This window comes from Phacochoerus africanus, chromosome 8 (genome assembly GCF_016906955.1).
Source record: "Phacochoerus africanus isolate WHEZ1 chromosome 8, ROS_Pafr_v1, whole genome shotgun sequence".
Classification (NCBI taxonomy): domain Eukaryota; kingdom Metazoa; phylum Chordata; class Mammalia; order Artiodactyla; family Suidae; genus Phacochoerus; species Phacochoerus africanus.
The window spans coordinates 96,786,161-96,801,133 of record NC_062551.1 but is presented as its reverse complement, the minus strand read 5'-3'; the positions used below and the strand labels follow the sequence as shown (position 1 = coordinate 96,801,133).

At 46.2% G+C, this 14,973-nt stretch overlaps 1 protein-coding gene across 2 annotated transcripts in view; it reads right to left on the bottom strand.

Moving 5' to 3' along the window:
* The window catches only part of AFG3L2 (AFG3 like matrix AAA peptidase subunit 2), a 31,061-nt gene that overhangs the window by 14,726 nt on the left and 1,362 nt on the right, over window positions 1-14,973 (bottom strand). For both annotated transcript variants that reach the window (XM_047793660.1, XM_047793661.1), the window contains exons 2-8: window positions 11,687-11,786; window positions 10,932-11,009; window positions 8,266-8,372; window positions 7,995-8,147; window positions 6,010-6,084; window positions 2,786-2,910; window positions 116-389 (exon numbers count right to left, since the gene is read on the bottom strand). In XM_047793660.1, coding sequence (XP_047649616.1) covers window positions 116-389; window positions 2,786-2,910; window positions 6,010-6,084; window positions 7,995-8,147; window positions 8,266-8,372; window positions 10,932-11,009; window positions 11,687-11,786 — 912 coding nt within the window. The remainder of the gene's footprint in view (window positions 1-115; window positions 390-2,785; window positions 2,911-6,009; window positions 6,085-7,994; window positions 8,148-8,265; window positions 8,373-10,931; window positions 11,010-11,686; window positions 11,787-14,973) is intronic.

The following is a 14,973-nucleotide window of genomic DNA, read 5'->3' as shown; positions in this document are numbered from 1 at the left end:
GCTCCTTTATAAAGCAAACAAACTTCGTAAAATCATAACTTCAGAGATCAAGAAATACCCCACAACATTTTGGGGTTAATGAGTGGAAAAATCACCTTCTGAAAGGTAGTCTTACCTTGGGGATTTTTGCTCCCAGGTCTTGATACTGCTTTGGGTTTTTCAGGAAGTTCACAAACTCCATGATCTCTAGCTTGGCCTCCTCGCAGCCGGCCACATCTTTGAACTTGACATCTATCTCGTCCTTTAAGACCTTGGCAGTAGTCTCTCCCACACTGAAGAGTCCACCCATGCCCCGGCCAGAGCGGCCGATGCCGGCCGGCCCCCTCCGGATGGTGTAGAGCAGGAAGGCGATGATGAGCGCGGTGGGCAGCATGCTGAGCAGGAAGGAGCTGGGGGCACACGGTGATGTTCAGGGTGCTGCCCCCATCCCGTCCCCTGGCCCCACCCAGGCAGAACTACATATTCTATCTGGGCGACACCAGGACATCCCCACACTTATCTGAGGCACAAGGGGATCAGTGTGTCAACATCCCTAAAGCAGATGCTCAGAAAACCCCATTCTCAACATGCATGCTGCCCAGCGGGACTCCACTCCCGCCCTGAGAACCACTGCCCGTGCGAACTGCGGCCCTGGGATTTACCAGCATCACATCCGAGTTTCCAAGACATTTCTTTCCAATTGCTCACTTAAGATCTTAATGTATATGCAGCACTAGGAGCTATACCTAGTCACTTACGATGGAGCATGATGGTGGATGATGTGAGAAAAAGAAGGTATAAATGTATGTGTGACTTGGTCACTTTGCTGTACAACAGAAAACTGACAGAATGCTGTAAACCAACTATAATGGAAGAAATAAAAATCATTTAAAAAAAAAAAAAGAATCTTAAGAGTTCCCGTTGTGGCGCGGTGGAAATGAATACAACTAGGAACCATGAGATTTCGGGTTCCATCCCTGTCCTTGCTCAGTGCGTTAAGGATCCGGCATTGTCGTGAGCTGTGGTGTAGGCTGTAGATGCGGCTCAGATCCCGTGTTGCTGTGGCTGTGGCGTAGGCCGTCGGCAACAGCTCCAATTAGACCCCTAGCCTGGGAACCTCTATATGCTGCAAGTGCAGTCCTAAAAACAGAAAAGACCAAAAAAAAAAAAAAAAATCTTAATGTGATTCTGGTATGATCCTGAGCAGAAACTGCAGTTCTCTTATTAGACTGCATCAGCTTACTCTGAGGAGATGTCTTCAAATACCCACTCCCTGCCAAGCGAACAGCACACACTTTGAAAAGTCCCATGTACCGTGGGGAAAGCTGTCCCCGCCACGCTGTGCAGCACACAGACCCCATGCCTGCGCCCTGCTTTCTGTCTGTCTTAATGAAGTCAATTTCAACACAACTATGGTCACAGATAGGTACTTATTCTGGGTATTACAATGCAATTTAGTTTAACTTACCCTAAGAAATTTAGATCAAAACCAGGTTCACGGTTTAGGTGAAAAAACAAAGTAAGAATAAAACCAGGATTAGCTGTCTAATTTTTCATCTATTACAAAATTTTATTATAAAGTTTTTTTTTGTTTGTTTTTTTAAATTTTTATTTATTTATTTATTTATTTTTGTCTTTTTGCTATTTCTTTGGGCCGCTCCCGCGGCATATGGAGGTTCCCAGGCTAGGGGTCTAATCGGAGCTGTAGCCCCCGGCCTACGCCAGAGCCACAGCAACTCGGGATCCGAGCCGCGTCTGCAACCTACACCACAGCTCACGGCAACGCCGGATCATTAACCCACTGAGCAAGGGCAGGGACCGAACCCGCAACCTCATGGTTCCTAGTCGGATTCATTAACCACTGCGCCACGACGGGAACTCCATTATTATAAAGTTTTAAATGCTGCTACAGAAGGCAGCAAGAACCACGAATAATATACTTTTGGATTATTTCTAGAAAAATCAACACCACACCACCCCACCCCCGCCCCGACAGACAGCAAAGGTTTAAAGAACGGTACAACAAGACGTTGTACAGTATCTTGGCACTGGCCTATAAAGTTAAGCAATGATATGACAGCCTCAGGGGCTGAGGGACGGAGCACATGGGAAACACTCTCAACAGTGAGCTGGATCTCAATACTGCAGGCGGGTCTACACAACCAAGACTTAAGAGAATCCCTAAAGTTAAGACCATCAGCTCAAGTAACAGGCTAGCTACCCATTTTTCTGCTCTTTCACATGTACAAAAAAATTAAGCCTTACTTCTACTTTCACACTCAACAGGGTAACTCTTAAGTCAAGGTGTACGTTCTATACTCCCTGCAAATGGAGTGAGCATGGGTACCTAGTGGGGTGTATATGGGTGAGCGCTCGAAGGCCTACAAAGTGGCTCAAAGACAGGCAGCCCCTGCAGGCAAGGAGGCCTTCCTGATGTGGCCTTTCTAAAGACCGATCAAGGACCCCCAAGGCAAGAAGCAACTCTGACCAGAGAGAGAGGCATTACCTCTGTGAACTACAAAAGCAGGATAGTTAAAAGGCGGGACTGCTATTCTTTAACACAAAGGGGCTCTTTATGTTAAAATCCTACTGAAGGGCAGTGACTGGACATTAACCCCAAACCACTGCTTCATCAAGATAAATATCAACATGTAGAAAACCAACCAGTCACTAGCAAAAACTAGTAAGTCACCAGTGGTTTAAAAGAACTTGGCCAAATTGAGACAGGCCTGTCGAGAATAGAACGTGGGGACAGAGCGCCAGCAGCCCCGCACAGGCTCTGCATCCTCCCTGCTTCTCTGCTCACCCGTCACTCTCAGCGATGTAGACCACGGGGACCCGATTCTCCCCTTCGATGCCCAGCTCCTGCTGTAAAGTTTCCAGATTCCGCTCGAAGGTGTCCACACTGCCAATATTGAACCAGACGTACTGCTGTAAAAACAGGAAAACAAAACATCTTAATGAAGAGGAAACAAAGGGCTTGATTCACTAAAGGGATTAACTTTCTAAGAACTTTTCAGCAATGTTGCAAATTTACACATTAAAAACTACAGCAATATTACAAAACTGGTTTTAACAATGCAGTGATTACGTCCCACTCAGAGGGAACACACTGGGCAAGCTTCGGCAAAGAAGCATTTCTCTTTAGCGGTATTATTCCTCTGTGCTCCTAAAATCATCAACTCAGAAAAATGAAAACTCTACTTAAAAAGACAATCCTTTTCATAAATAAACAGGTGTTCTTTTCTGCTTGTCCATTTCCCAGGAATTTCTTAGCGGCCTCATCCCAAACTAAAAGCCACTGTGTGCTGTGACGGTGGCTACAGTTTCCACCTGCTCAGGCCTCAGAAGGCAGCCCTGCCTGAAAGGGAGCCAGACGCTCCCCTCTGCTCACTCAGTCAGTGAGCTTCTGGGCCTAGAGGCGATGGCTGTGATGGCCACAAGCACAGGACTCCCACTGTGCTAGCGTCTACTGTCCCCATTTCACAGAGGAGAAAACTACAAGGTGACTTCACTGCCCACTGCTACCCACCCAGTAAGCGGGCCAGTGACACTAACCACCTTTTATACACAACTAGGGCTCCTAACAACTCACACCTGGGAGTTTACCACATGTTGGACCCTGTTCCAAGCACCCTGCAAGTGTCACCTGCACTGAGCAGCACAAAAGGACTGTGCTCCCCTCTGCCCTGTGATCACTGAACATATAAAACTCAGACAATTCAGAAGTGCACGCAGACAAAAGCAACGTCACCCTCCCTTCCTCCAACTGCCTGGGTTACTGAGTGGGGACCTAACCGGTGTCCCGTCCAGTGCGTAAAAACAAAAGACGCGGAGTATGCTGTACAGTGGTAGACAACAGCTCCTAGTAAGTTGTTCACAGACAAAGCTACACAATCCCTGTGGTTACCGGCTCCAAACATGCCAATAACAGATTAATCATGTGACTGAACGGCCCCTAACTTAGCTCCTACCATCGTGGGGAAGTCAGCTCACCACTGACTCACATCAGAGACCTGAGAGGACCAAGGGCTGGCAGCCTAAGATCCCGGGACACTGTCTAGGTGAGATCCAGGGTGTGTGTGGCAGGGCAGCTTGAGATCCTGGATGTGGTCTAGGTGAGACCCTGGGGGCAGGGGGCAGCTCTGCAGGTGGTCCTTATGCACTCAGGTCTGACCTACTTCATCCACTGAGGTCTGAGTTAAGGAGTCCTGGAATCATCCTCATCTTACAGATAAAGATGCCCACTCAGGCCTCACAGCTGTCAAGAGCGAGCTTATCTGCGGCCAAGCCCGTTGGACTCCAGAGCCTGTGCTTCACAGCCCAGCATGGCAGTTAGTACTGCTGCCCCCCATGCAGCAGCACACTGAGGATGTGGAAGCTCTGAACACCATCTTTATCAAACAAGCCATCAACACATCCTCTGTAGAAAAACTAAAGAAACGTAAACACAGTGAAACAAAAAGCATCCATATCCTCCACACCCAGAAGCAAACACTATTAGCAATTCTTGTGTGTGTATTTTTTTTTGTCTTTTGTCTTTTTAGGGCCGCACCCGTGGCACATGGACGTTCCCAGGCTAGGGATCCAATTGGAGCTCACAGCAACACCAGATCCTTAACCCGCTGAGCAAGGCCAGGGATAGAACCCACAAGCTCATGGTTCCCAGTCGGATTCGTTTTCACTGTGCCACAACGGTAACTCCACCATTAGCAATTCTGATGTCATTCTTTCAAGATTTCATCACGCCCCCTCTATAATCTTGAAAGATGCACAATTTTGAAGAGAAATCAATATAAAACCTTAACTGTAATACAATGGAGATAAATAGTAATTTACAATAAGATGGTATGAACTTGCACAGTGAAGGCTTGTGCATGCCAATGCTAGGTGTCAACACCGCCCTCCTGAGAGTCAGGGTGCCAGGTGGAGGCTAAAGCAGGAACGTGAGAGCACCTACCGCTGACCAGGGAGGGGCCTAATGTGGCCATTCATCTGTCTAAGCTTTTGCCCTGTGAACGATGCCTTGGAGGACATCCTCATACAGACATCTGTACATGCATCCTTAATTATTCCCTAGGATGATTGCTGAAGCAAAATTACTGGGCGTGCTGCCAATATGTACGCTGCCCAACTGTCCCCTTGAAAGGGAGTGTCAATTTAGTTCCCGCACCAAAAGTCAGAGGAACAGTTCTGAGAAAAAAAAAAAAGTACCATGGTTATTAATGAACATTTCATCAAGAAAATGAAAACAACTTTCCTTGAAGTGACTGAAATACTGGAATCCTAGGACTTTACAGATTTTCTTAAGTTTACTGACATCAGAGGGATGGTGACCATCAGTCCCCATTTTCCTTAAATGCTGCCCCTCCAGGCAGGATGAAGGGTGAAATTCATCCAAAGGGAGCAGGGATGCAGCCTGGGGAGGGGTCTGGCCTCGCAGGAGGGGCAAAGACCACAAGCCGCCCTCCCAGGACTGGGAATGGGCCTGGGGTCTGGCCCAGGGGAGGGCTGGGGACACCCTGGGAATCATAATCCCTTCAACCTAATCTGGGATCTCTGGAACAGAGTTCAAGCCAGTTGGACAAGAAATACAAACGTTCTTTAAAAATAAAAGAAAAAATGGAAATTAACATCCCGAAACAGTTGGGATATGACCAGAATGCTTCTTAAACTGATTTGACAAAAGCTGTCTCAAAACATAAGCAATTCAGATTTTAAGTTTTTTTTTTTCCCCCTTAACAATTGTTTTCTCAGTCTTGTAAAATCATAGACACTGGAATACTGAAAATTAGACTTCTTAAAGGTACAGCCAAAATGATTACCAAAACCAAACCAAAAGCAAAACCCCTGACCCAATCCTCATACACAACTGTGGACACAACACTCATATTCTAACTGTCAGTGGAGGTCACAACAGCTGGCACGGCCAGGGTATGTGGCTGCCACATGTGAGGGGATGTTTGCTTCTGCTTTAAATCTGAAACCTTCATGTATAGCTATTTCAAAGCAAATAATAAAACCACTTACTCCATCAACAGGAGTTTTTCCTGGTGTAAAAGTCACTCGAACAAAACGCTTGTTGACGACTTCCAGTCTGTCTACCTGGAATTTTAAAATGTTAAGCATTCAAACATAAATTTACAGAAAGACTTGAAATAAACTTTTAGGCTTGCTAAAGTGCATATATTTCAGACATACAGGAAGCATGACTGATAATGTAAGGGTACCCCATGTTCCCCTCCAGCTTGAGATTGGGAAAGTGCACACCTTCCAGTATTTCCGGGGTCCGGTGCTTGTAGGTAAGCATGGTCTGGCCTGGACGCTACCAAACTGCTCTCCGAGGTGGCCCCGCAGCCCCATTCCTGGCAGACTCTCCCGCTGCTCTGCTTCCACACCTGTTATTCTAAGACGTACTAACTCTCACCACTTTATGGGTATAAATGGTTTAATCTTGTTTTTTTTTCTGCAAACTCCCAACTATTCAGGATTCTTAAGATCACGGGAAAACTTCTGACTGCCACAGAGCTGAGTGCTTTGGGGAGGCTTGCTTCCTGTTACAATCAAGTCCTCTCTGGCAGGAAGTCTGGAAGGTATGAGTCAAAAATGCCAAGGAAGGGAGTCCTGGCAGATTACAGGAGCTGGGACAGGGGACTCGCATCTGGACAGGAGTGACCAGAGGACTCTGCCCCCATGCAACTGCTGCAGCAAGGGCAGGTGGCAGGTCAGGAGGGGACATGCATACAGACTCCTGCCCAGGCCTGTTCCCACCTGGAAGGACAGGAGTCACCTCTCAGAAAGCAGGCTCCCACAACACCTGGGAATTAGGTATAGGACAGTCTCAGTTCATGAGAGAAACACCTGCTGCAAAAATCTGAGGAATCATCTCCATTTTGTCCAACCTCACCTTTCAGTACAATCTTTAAGAATAATTTTATATTCTTTGTATTTCTTCAGTAAGTATTAATATCTTTTTGTTGCTGTTTTTGCTTTTTAGGGCTGCACTTGTGGCATATAGAAGTTTCCAGGCTAGGGGCTGAATTGGAGCTATAGCTGCCGGCCTACACCCCAGCCACAGCAACATGTGATCTGAGCAGCATCTGCAACCTACACCACAGCTCACAGCAACGCCAAATCCTTAACCCACTGAGCAAGACAAGGGCTCAAACTCATGCTCATGGATACTAGTTGGGTTCGTTTCTGCTGTGCCACAAAGGGAACTCCAGTATTAATATCTTTACTTTAGGAGTTTCTGTTGTAGTCCAGCGGGTTAAGCATCTGGTTTTGCCACAGCTGCGGCTTAGATCTGATCCCTGGCCCAGGAACTGCCACATGCTGCGGATGCAGCCAAAAAATAAAAATATTTTATTTTATTCATTTTATTGATGAAAAGTTCAGTAGGAATAGGTTAAATAATTTCCCCAAGGTTACAGAGCCGGCCTATCACTGGCACTCTTACCACCACGTTATTTCATCAATTCTAAGATAGACACTTTTCGTATTTTAACCTTTCAGAAACTGGAATGCATTTGACAACAGATGGGATTTAAAATTTCATTGGCGGTTTACTAAATCTTTCTTATTAATAGATAAAATAATGTAGGTCTCAAAATCCACAGCATCTTAAATATGCTGACACAGGCTTACTGAACAACCCAGCATGTAGTCATAAGCTCCCTCCCAGGCCCTCACTGTAAACAGTCACTCATACAGTCACACCAGGCCCATGGAGACAAAAGGGAGTACAGACAGAAAGGAGGTGGGAGAGGCAGGCCCACAGCAGGCAGGAGAGGCATGGGGGGCACAAGCCAGGATGGAGCAGAGGGGACCCCAGAGCAGCAGTCAGAGCAGTGGCTCCCAAGCTTGGTGCCCACAGGACAAGGACAGGAGTCTGTGGCAAAGCTGGGGACTGTGGGCTCAAACGAGCCCAGCTAACTCGCTGGCTGTTTATGGCTCTCCTGAATGCTAATTCCACCCTTTGGACTGGACAGCTGGAAATCCCACGATGAACTCACCACTCCTTTGGAGAGATAGTTATTGACAAAGTCCTTCCATGTGATTTCTCTGCCAGAGCTCCTGAACAGGAAGTAAAGCATGACTCCGCCCCAAAACAGAGCCGTCCACAGAAAGTACATCCTGAATTCCTTGTCATCCCACGGAACATCACCCTGGGCAAGAAGAGTGCAGTGTCACAATAAGGTCAATGCTGTGCTGGGCATAAATCCTTCCCAACCTCTCCTGGGGCCACCTTGAGCCTCAAAATTAACACATAGTTAACAATCAAACCTTCTGGAACCTGGACCACCAGTGAGAATCATCCTTCTTGCCACCTCGTTTTCCACCGCCACCAACACCTCCTCCAGACGCACGCGGGGCAGCCGCCGGCTTTGGTTCTGTTCATAGATAGAGAGTGTACACAGCAGGACAGTGGAATTTTGTATCTCTAAACAATGTTTTCATTAATACAGTTTAATAAAGGCTTATTGCAAAACACAATGGCAACTGATCGGTTATTAAAGTGTCATGAGGTTTATTTTATTTATTTATTTATTTATTTATTTAATTTTTGGTCTTTTTTTTTGCTATTTCTTGGGCCGCTCCCACGGCATATGGAGGTTCCCAGGCTAGGGGTCGAATCGGAGCTGTAGCCACCAGCCTACGCCAGAGCCACAGCAACGCGGGATCCGAGCCGCGTCTGCAACCTACACCACAGCTCACGGCAACGCCGGATCGTTAACCCACTGAGCAAGGGCAGGGACTGAACCCACAACCCCATGGTTCCTAGTCAGATTCACTAACCACTGCACCACGACAGGAACTCCTGTCGTGCTGTTTAGAGAGAGCATTAACACCTGGGGGGGCCCCAGTACTCCCAACACATGACCTCACAACAGCTGCACAACAATGCAAGGAGTGGGGCACACAACTCGACCTGTCTCACAGACCGAACTGTGGCTCTGCTGGACTCAGGGATGTGCAGACGGGCCCCAGTTCCCAGCTGAAGGTAACCAGGAGGTGCCCTCCCCATGCCCCTGAAGGGGAACACTGTTAACTGTCTCTTCTGCAGAGAAGACATGATTTTGGTAACTGACAAAACATAAAGCCAACTAGCACCCTGCCTCATCCACCTAAAATCTGTTTGTAAGAATCTGAAATCAGTCACTGTCATGGGTTGAACAGTATCCTCCAAACGTACATGTCAGAGCCCTACTCCCCTATGACATTATTGGCAGACAGTGTCTTTACCAAAGTAAGCAGGTTACAATGAGGTCACATCAGTGGGTCCTAATCCAATTGGACTAATGTTGGTATGAAGGGGGGCCACCTGGACACAGGCGTGCATAGAGAAAAGACGGTACATGCGGAGTCGCAGGGAGGTGAGCCCAGCTGGCAAAGGCCCGGGACAGACCCTGCCCTCACGCCCTCAGGACCTTGGACCTGAGAGACAGACATCCTGTCGTCTCTGACATTCAGCTGTGGCCCCCCGGCTGGGGCAGCCCTAGGAAGCTAACACAGGCACTGCTATCTTCCTCCATCCACTTGTCTGTCCTCTCCAAGACCCTCCATACCATCCTGACATTTTCAACTACTGGGAAGCCACCCCCCACTGTGTAGGCCCTTGGCAGCAGGCCCTCAGCACCTCCAGTGGCTTTGTGGCCTGGGGCTTCCTGCCCTGTTCACTCAGTGTTCAACCACCATGCTGCACACATGAGCTTCTGCAGCCCCAACCTAGGTGAGGCAGGGGCTGAGAGGCACAGGCCCCAAAGGTGCTGAAAGATGACCCATGTATTTTGAGACAAAGTAACACAGATGCAAAAGGTTTGCAATAGGTTATGTTTAAAAAGTGGACCAGGGAGTTCCTGTTGTGGCTCAGTGGGTTAAGAACCAGTGTTGCTATAGGCTGCAGTGTAGGCTGCAGATGTGGCTGGGATCCGGTATTGCTGTGTCTGTGGTATAGGCCTGCAGCTGCAGCTGCAGGTGTCTGGGAGGATGTGGGTTCAATCCCGGCCTTGCTCAGTGGCTTAAGAATCTGGCATTGCTGCAAGCTGTGGTGTAGGTTGCAGATGCGGCTGGGATCTGGCATTGCTGTGGCTGTCGTGTAAGCCTGAAGCTGCAGCTCTGATTTGACCCCTAGCCTGGGAACTTCCATGTGCTGCAGGTGTGGCCAAAAAAAGAAAATAAATAAATAAAAATAAAAAACAAAAAGTGGACTAATTATCATTAATCAGCCCCAAACCAAGATTAACAGGGAGCTGCCCAGTCACCAGCACCTAGTCACCATCAACCCTCAGTGGCACCTCTCCCTCTCTCATCCCTGGCCTGGACCTTGTGCTCTGCATTCTTTGAGCATGTATTTGTCTCTTTGACTAGATCTAAGTTCACTTAAAAACAAGGGCTGTGTTATATCCTTCCTCATGTTTCCCTAGAAAGAAGGAAAGGATTCCCAACCGAATGCCAACACGTGCCAGGCACTGTGCTAAATGCTATCACAGTGTGAAATGGAGGACAGGGGGCTGGGACGTGTATGGTCCCCTGGACGCCAGCTCTGAAAAATCCTGAGTCCCCGAGGTAAGATAAGGCTTCGAAGAACAACTTGAAAATACTACCTTCACAATATATGTCACAAATTGCACATGTAGATCTCTAAGATTTTTCTTCAATGGTCTACATTATGTATCAAATGTATTTACCAACTATGCAGTTAAATACAACTGATACTGATATGACCAGCCAATATCTCTAAGGTGACCTTCGATTAACTCAATTGTAAAAATGACAAGAAAATATGAATAGAGAGTTAAAATAAAATGAAACATAGAATTTTATATGTGTTTGTAACCCACAGTTTCAGAAGTGACTTAAGGTAAGATTTCCTTTGTTCAGTGAAAACTATCAGCAACATCATATTAGGGGAAAACAGTAGATTCAAACATACTCTTTTGAAAAGGTACCTTTTTTCTCTCCCATAACTTCTTTAGGTTCACTAGCTTTTTTTCCATTTTTTCCATTTGGGAAGTATTTTTCAAATCCTGTTAGAAGAAGAAAAAAAAATGCACATCCTCAAACTCACATCCACCAGGTTTTGTGTATGTGCATTCTTTGTTTTTAAAGCAGCTGATTCATCATTAAAAAGCGTAAGCTGGAGTTCCCGTCGTGGCGCAGTGGTTAACGAATCCGACTAGGAACCATGAGGTTGCGGGTTCAGTCCCTGCTCTTGCTCAGTGGGTTAACGATCCGGCGTTGCCGTGAGCTGTGGTGTAGGTTGCAGACGCGGCTCGGATCCCGTGTTGCTGTGGCTCTGGCGTAGGCTGGTGGCTATAGCTCCGATTCGACCCCTGGCCTGGGAACCCTCCATATGCCGCGGGAGCGGCCCAAGAAATAGCAACAACAACAACAACAACAACAACAACAACAAAAAAAAAGCGTAAGCTGAAAGTGTAACATTGCTTGCATAGGAGTAAATCAGAGTCTAGGTAATACAGAAGAACAGAGAAAGAAGCCTCAGTGGCATGCCAAGTTCACTTTCGACAAAGGTACCATATTCGGCAGTGACACAGAGCCCCCCAGGAGGTGGGGTGGGTTACAGAGGAGGCACAAGTTAGGAATCAACCGCAACAACACCTCTGCGCCTGCTCCTTAAACACCTGCTGACAGCAAGTCTTTGTAACAAGAATGTCGACCGTTATGGCCACAGCAAAGTGTTTACCTTTTGGAGGCCGAGAACAGAATCTTTGGTAAGCAGTGATTACATCTGTCAGAAGAGAATTTCTGCTGGTTTTTGCCTGAGTTGTAGCATATCGATAAAGCTGCAACACAACATATAAATAGAAGCATGAAGGTTATATCAAGATAAGAATTAAAAGAGCCCCACTTCCTAATGTCACAAAGTGGATGAGACCTCTCTCCCTTCAACAGGCGGTTACAGACTAGCACAGAAGGGCCCTCGAAGGGAGGACTAGGGTGGTCCAGCCCTGCCATGCTAGTCCAGCAGGAACTAAGAGACATAAAAGACGACCCAGAGCAAGAGCACTTCAAATCATATCCAATGAAGAGCTGCAGCCTACTTACAATTCTCTACCACCATCTGTTCACTTAACCCGCAGCATTCAAAAGGTAAATTCTGACATAGGATGCCTGCTGTCTCACCTGCAGGGTCTATCACACTGCAAGGTCATTTACCTGAAATTACAGAACAGTGCTGCTTGTGGACACAATGCTAAACTAATCTTAGTGCAAAGATAAGAAAGTTATGGTCCAAATGTTTGCTAAAGATATTTAATATATTGTTACCCAGACAAATCCTTTTATCGATACATCTCTGCTTCAAATACGTTGCTAAAAATTGTTTGTAAATACTGTCCAGGTAAAATCAGAGTATAATGTGAACAAACAGAACAAGCTTCCTATTAAATTTTTAGCTGCACAATTAAAATCAATCTATGGCAAGGTTCACTGAGGGGATACATCCAAACCTGGCAGTGAAAAAGTTCAAGTAACCCTACCCGTTTGCAAAGTGAAAAGTCACCACCATTTTTTAGGAGGACAAGCTTTTATATACAGGTGAGAATGTTTAAAGGTCATCTGTATTAATGTCCCTCATTTACTTCCTTTATGGTCTGATGAGAAAAACAAAACATCACAAACCATATAAAATTCCTTCACATGCACTAGTACGACCATAATCAAAAAGATGGACAACAACAAGAGTTGGTGAGGATCTGTAGAAACTGGGGCCCCATATCCTGCTGGAGGGTGGGAACCCCTGCAGCCATTCTGGAAAAGCTGGGCACTCTCGAATGTTAATGCAGAGTTACCGCACGACCCAGAAAATCCACTCCTACTCAAGAAAACTGAGAATGTATGTTCATACAAAACCCTGTGTGTGCACGTTAACAGCAGCATTATTCATAACAACCAAGAAGCGGAAACAACCGAAATGTTCACCTGCTGACAATAAACAGATAAAATGTGGAATACACTCACGGTGGAAGGTGTTTTTTTTTGTTTTTTTTTTGCTTTTTAGGGCCACATCTGCAGCATATGGAAGTTCTCAGGCTAGAGGTTGAATCAGAGCTGTAGCTGCCAGCCTACACCACAGCCACGCCAGATCCGAGCCACGTCTGCAACCTACACCACAGCTCACGGCAACACGGATCCTTAATCCACTGAGCAAGGCCAGCCACCGAACCCATGTCCTCATGGATACTGGTTGGATTCGCTGCCATTGAGCCAAAATGAGAACTCCCTCATCGTAGAATTTTATTTATCTGTAAAAAATGAAAGAAATACTGAAACATGCTACCATGAAACATTTTTTTTTTTTTTTGGTCTTGTCTTTTTAGGGCTGCACCTGAGGAACATGGAGGTTCCCAGGCTAGGGGTCTAATCAGAGCTGTTGCTGCCGGCCTACACCACAGCTCACGGCAATGCTGGATCCTTAACCCACTGAGCAAGGCCAGGGATCGAACCCACAACCCCATGGCTCCTAGTCAGATTCATTTCTGCTGTGCCAAGACAGGGAATGCATGCTGTGAAACCTTGAAAACATTACTCTGTTAAAAAAAAAAAAAAACACAAAAAGCCACATATTACATGATTTATACGAAATGTCCCAAACAAGCAAATCTATAGAGACTGCAGACTGGTAGTGGCCTGGGGCTGGGGGAGTGCCTGGGGGAGAAACAGGGAGCAACTGCTCATGCTTATAGTGCTTTTTTCTGAGTCATGAAAATGTTCTGAAATTAGACAGTAGTCATGGTTTGCACAGCCTTATGAACATACTAAAAACCAAGGAAAGTGCACTCTAAAACAGTGGATTTTATGATATCTGGATTAAAAAATGACAATTAAAAAAACAAAAAAATGAGCTGACTTAACTTCACAGTTAATAGCAACAGAAACCCTGACACCGTTCGTGGCCAACAGCAATGCAGCTGAGAATGTGGAGCTTCTGTTGTGTTGGGCCCTCTCCGAAGCCTGGGAATATTTGGCCTATGAAATAACGACTGATAATGGATAGGAGTATGCCACATGTGAAAAAATATCTTCCAATGTCAAATCCATTAAGGGTGTGGATTAAAATGAACCATTACCCAAGCTGGACAGGAAAACAAGTTACTGAATGTCTGGTCTAGGCCAGGTGCTGCCAAGCAGTGGGGAGTCCACAGGGGGACCAGAACCAGCGAGGAAGTTCCCTTCATGGCTTAGCAGTTAACAAACCCAACTAGGATCCATGAGGTTGTGGGTTTGATTCCTGGCTTCACTCAGTGGGTTAAGGATTCGGTGTTGCTGTGAGCTGTGGTGTAGGTCACAGATGCAGTTTGGATCCCGAGTTGCTGTGGCTGGGGCGTACGTAGGCCGGTAGCTACAGCTCCGGTTGGACCCCTAGTCTTGGAACCTCCATATGCTGTGGGAGTGGTCCTAAAAAGCAAAAAAAAAAAAAAAGGAAAGAAAAAGAAAGAAACTCAGACAAATAAGGAAGAGTCCTGGGAACAAATCCAGTCCAGGATGGAACCACAGGTGCAATGGTACAAAACCTGGAAGGAAAAGGAACAGAGGCAGCACAGAGAAGCACGTGGTTATGTTTAAGAGACCTAGGAATGTCACAAGCAAAGTGACACCTAGCCTGAGATTTGAAGGACCTATAGTTCACTAGCCAAACAGTGTTAGAACTTTATGCATCTGCAATGGGAGAAAAGGTCTAGTTCCCAGGGTTACTAGTGTGAGGACCAAGTGCAATGACATATGTAAAAGCACTATTAAAACTGCATGGCGATAACTAGATTTAGATTCTCATTTCCAATTATTCTGAAAGCTATTTGAGAGTAAGTGCTCTTTATTGTCACCACATTAAGCAGTTTCTGTGTCACAATAAAGTACAGAACTGGGTACATGGTATGTACTCCATCAACAGTATTAGTTTGTTGACTAACAAGTCCCCTTATACCTCTAGCAGTAATCCCTGAATTTAATGCTGAGAGAACCACCAAAGAA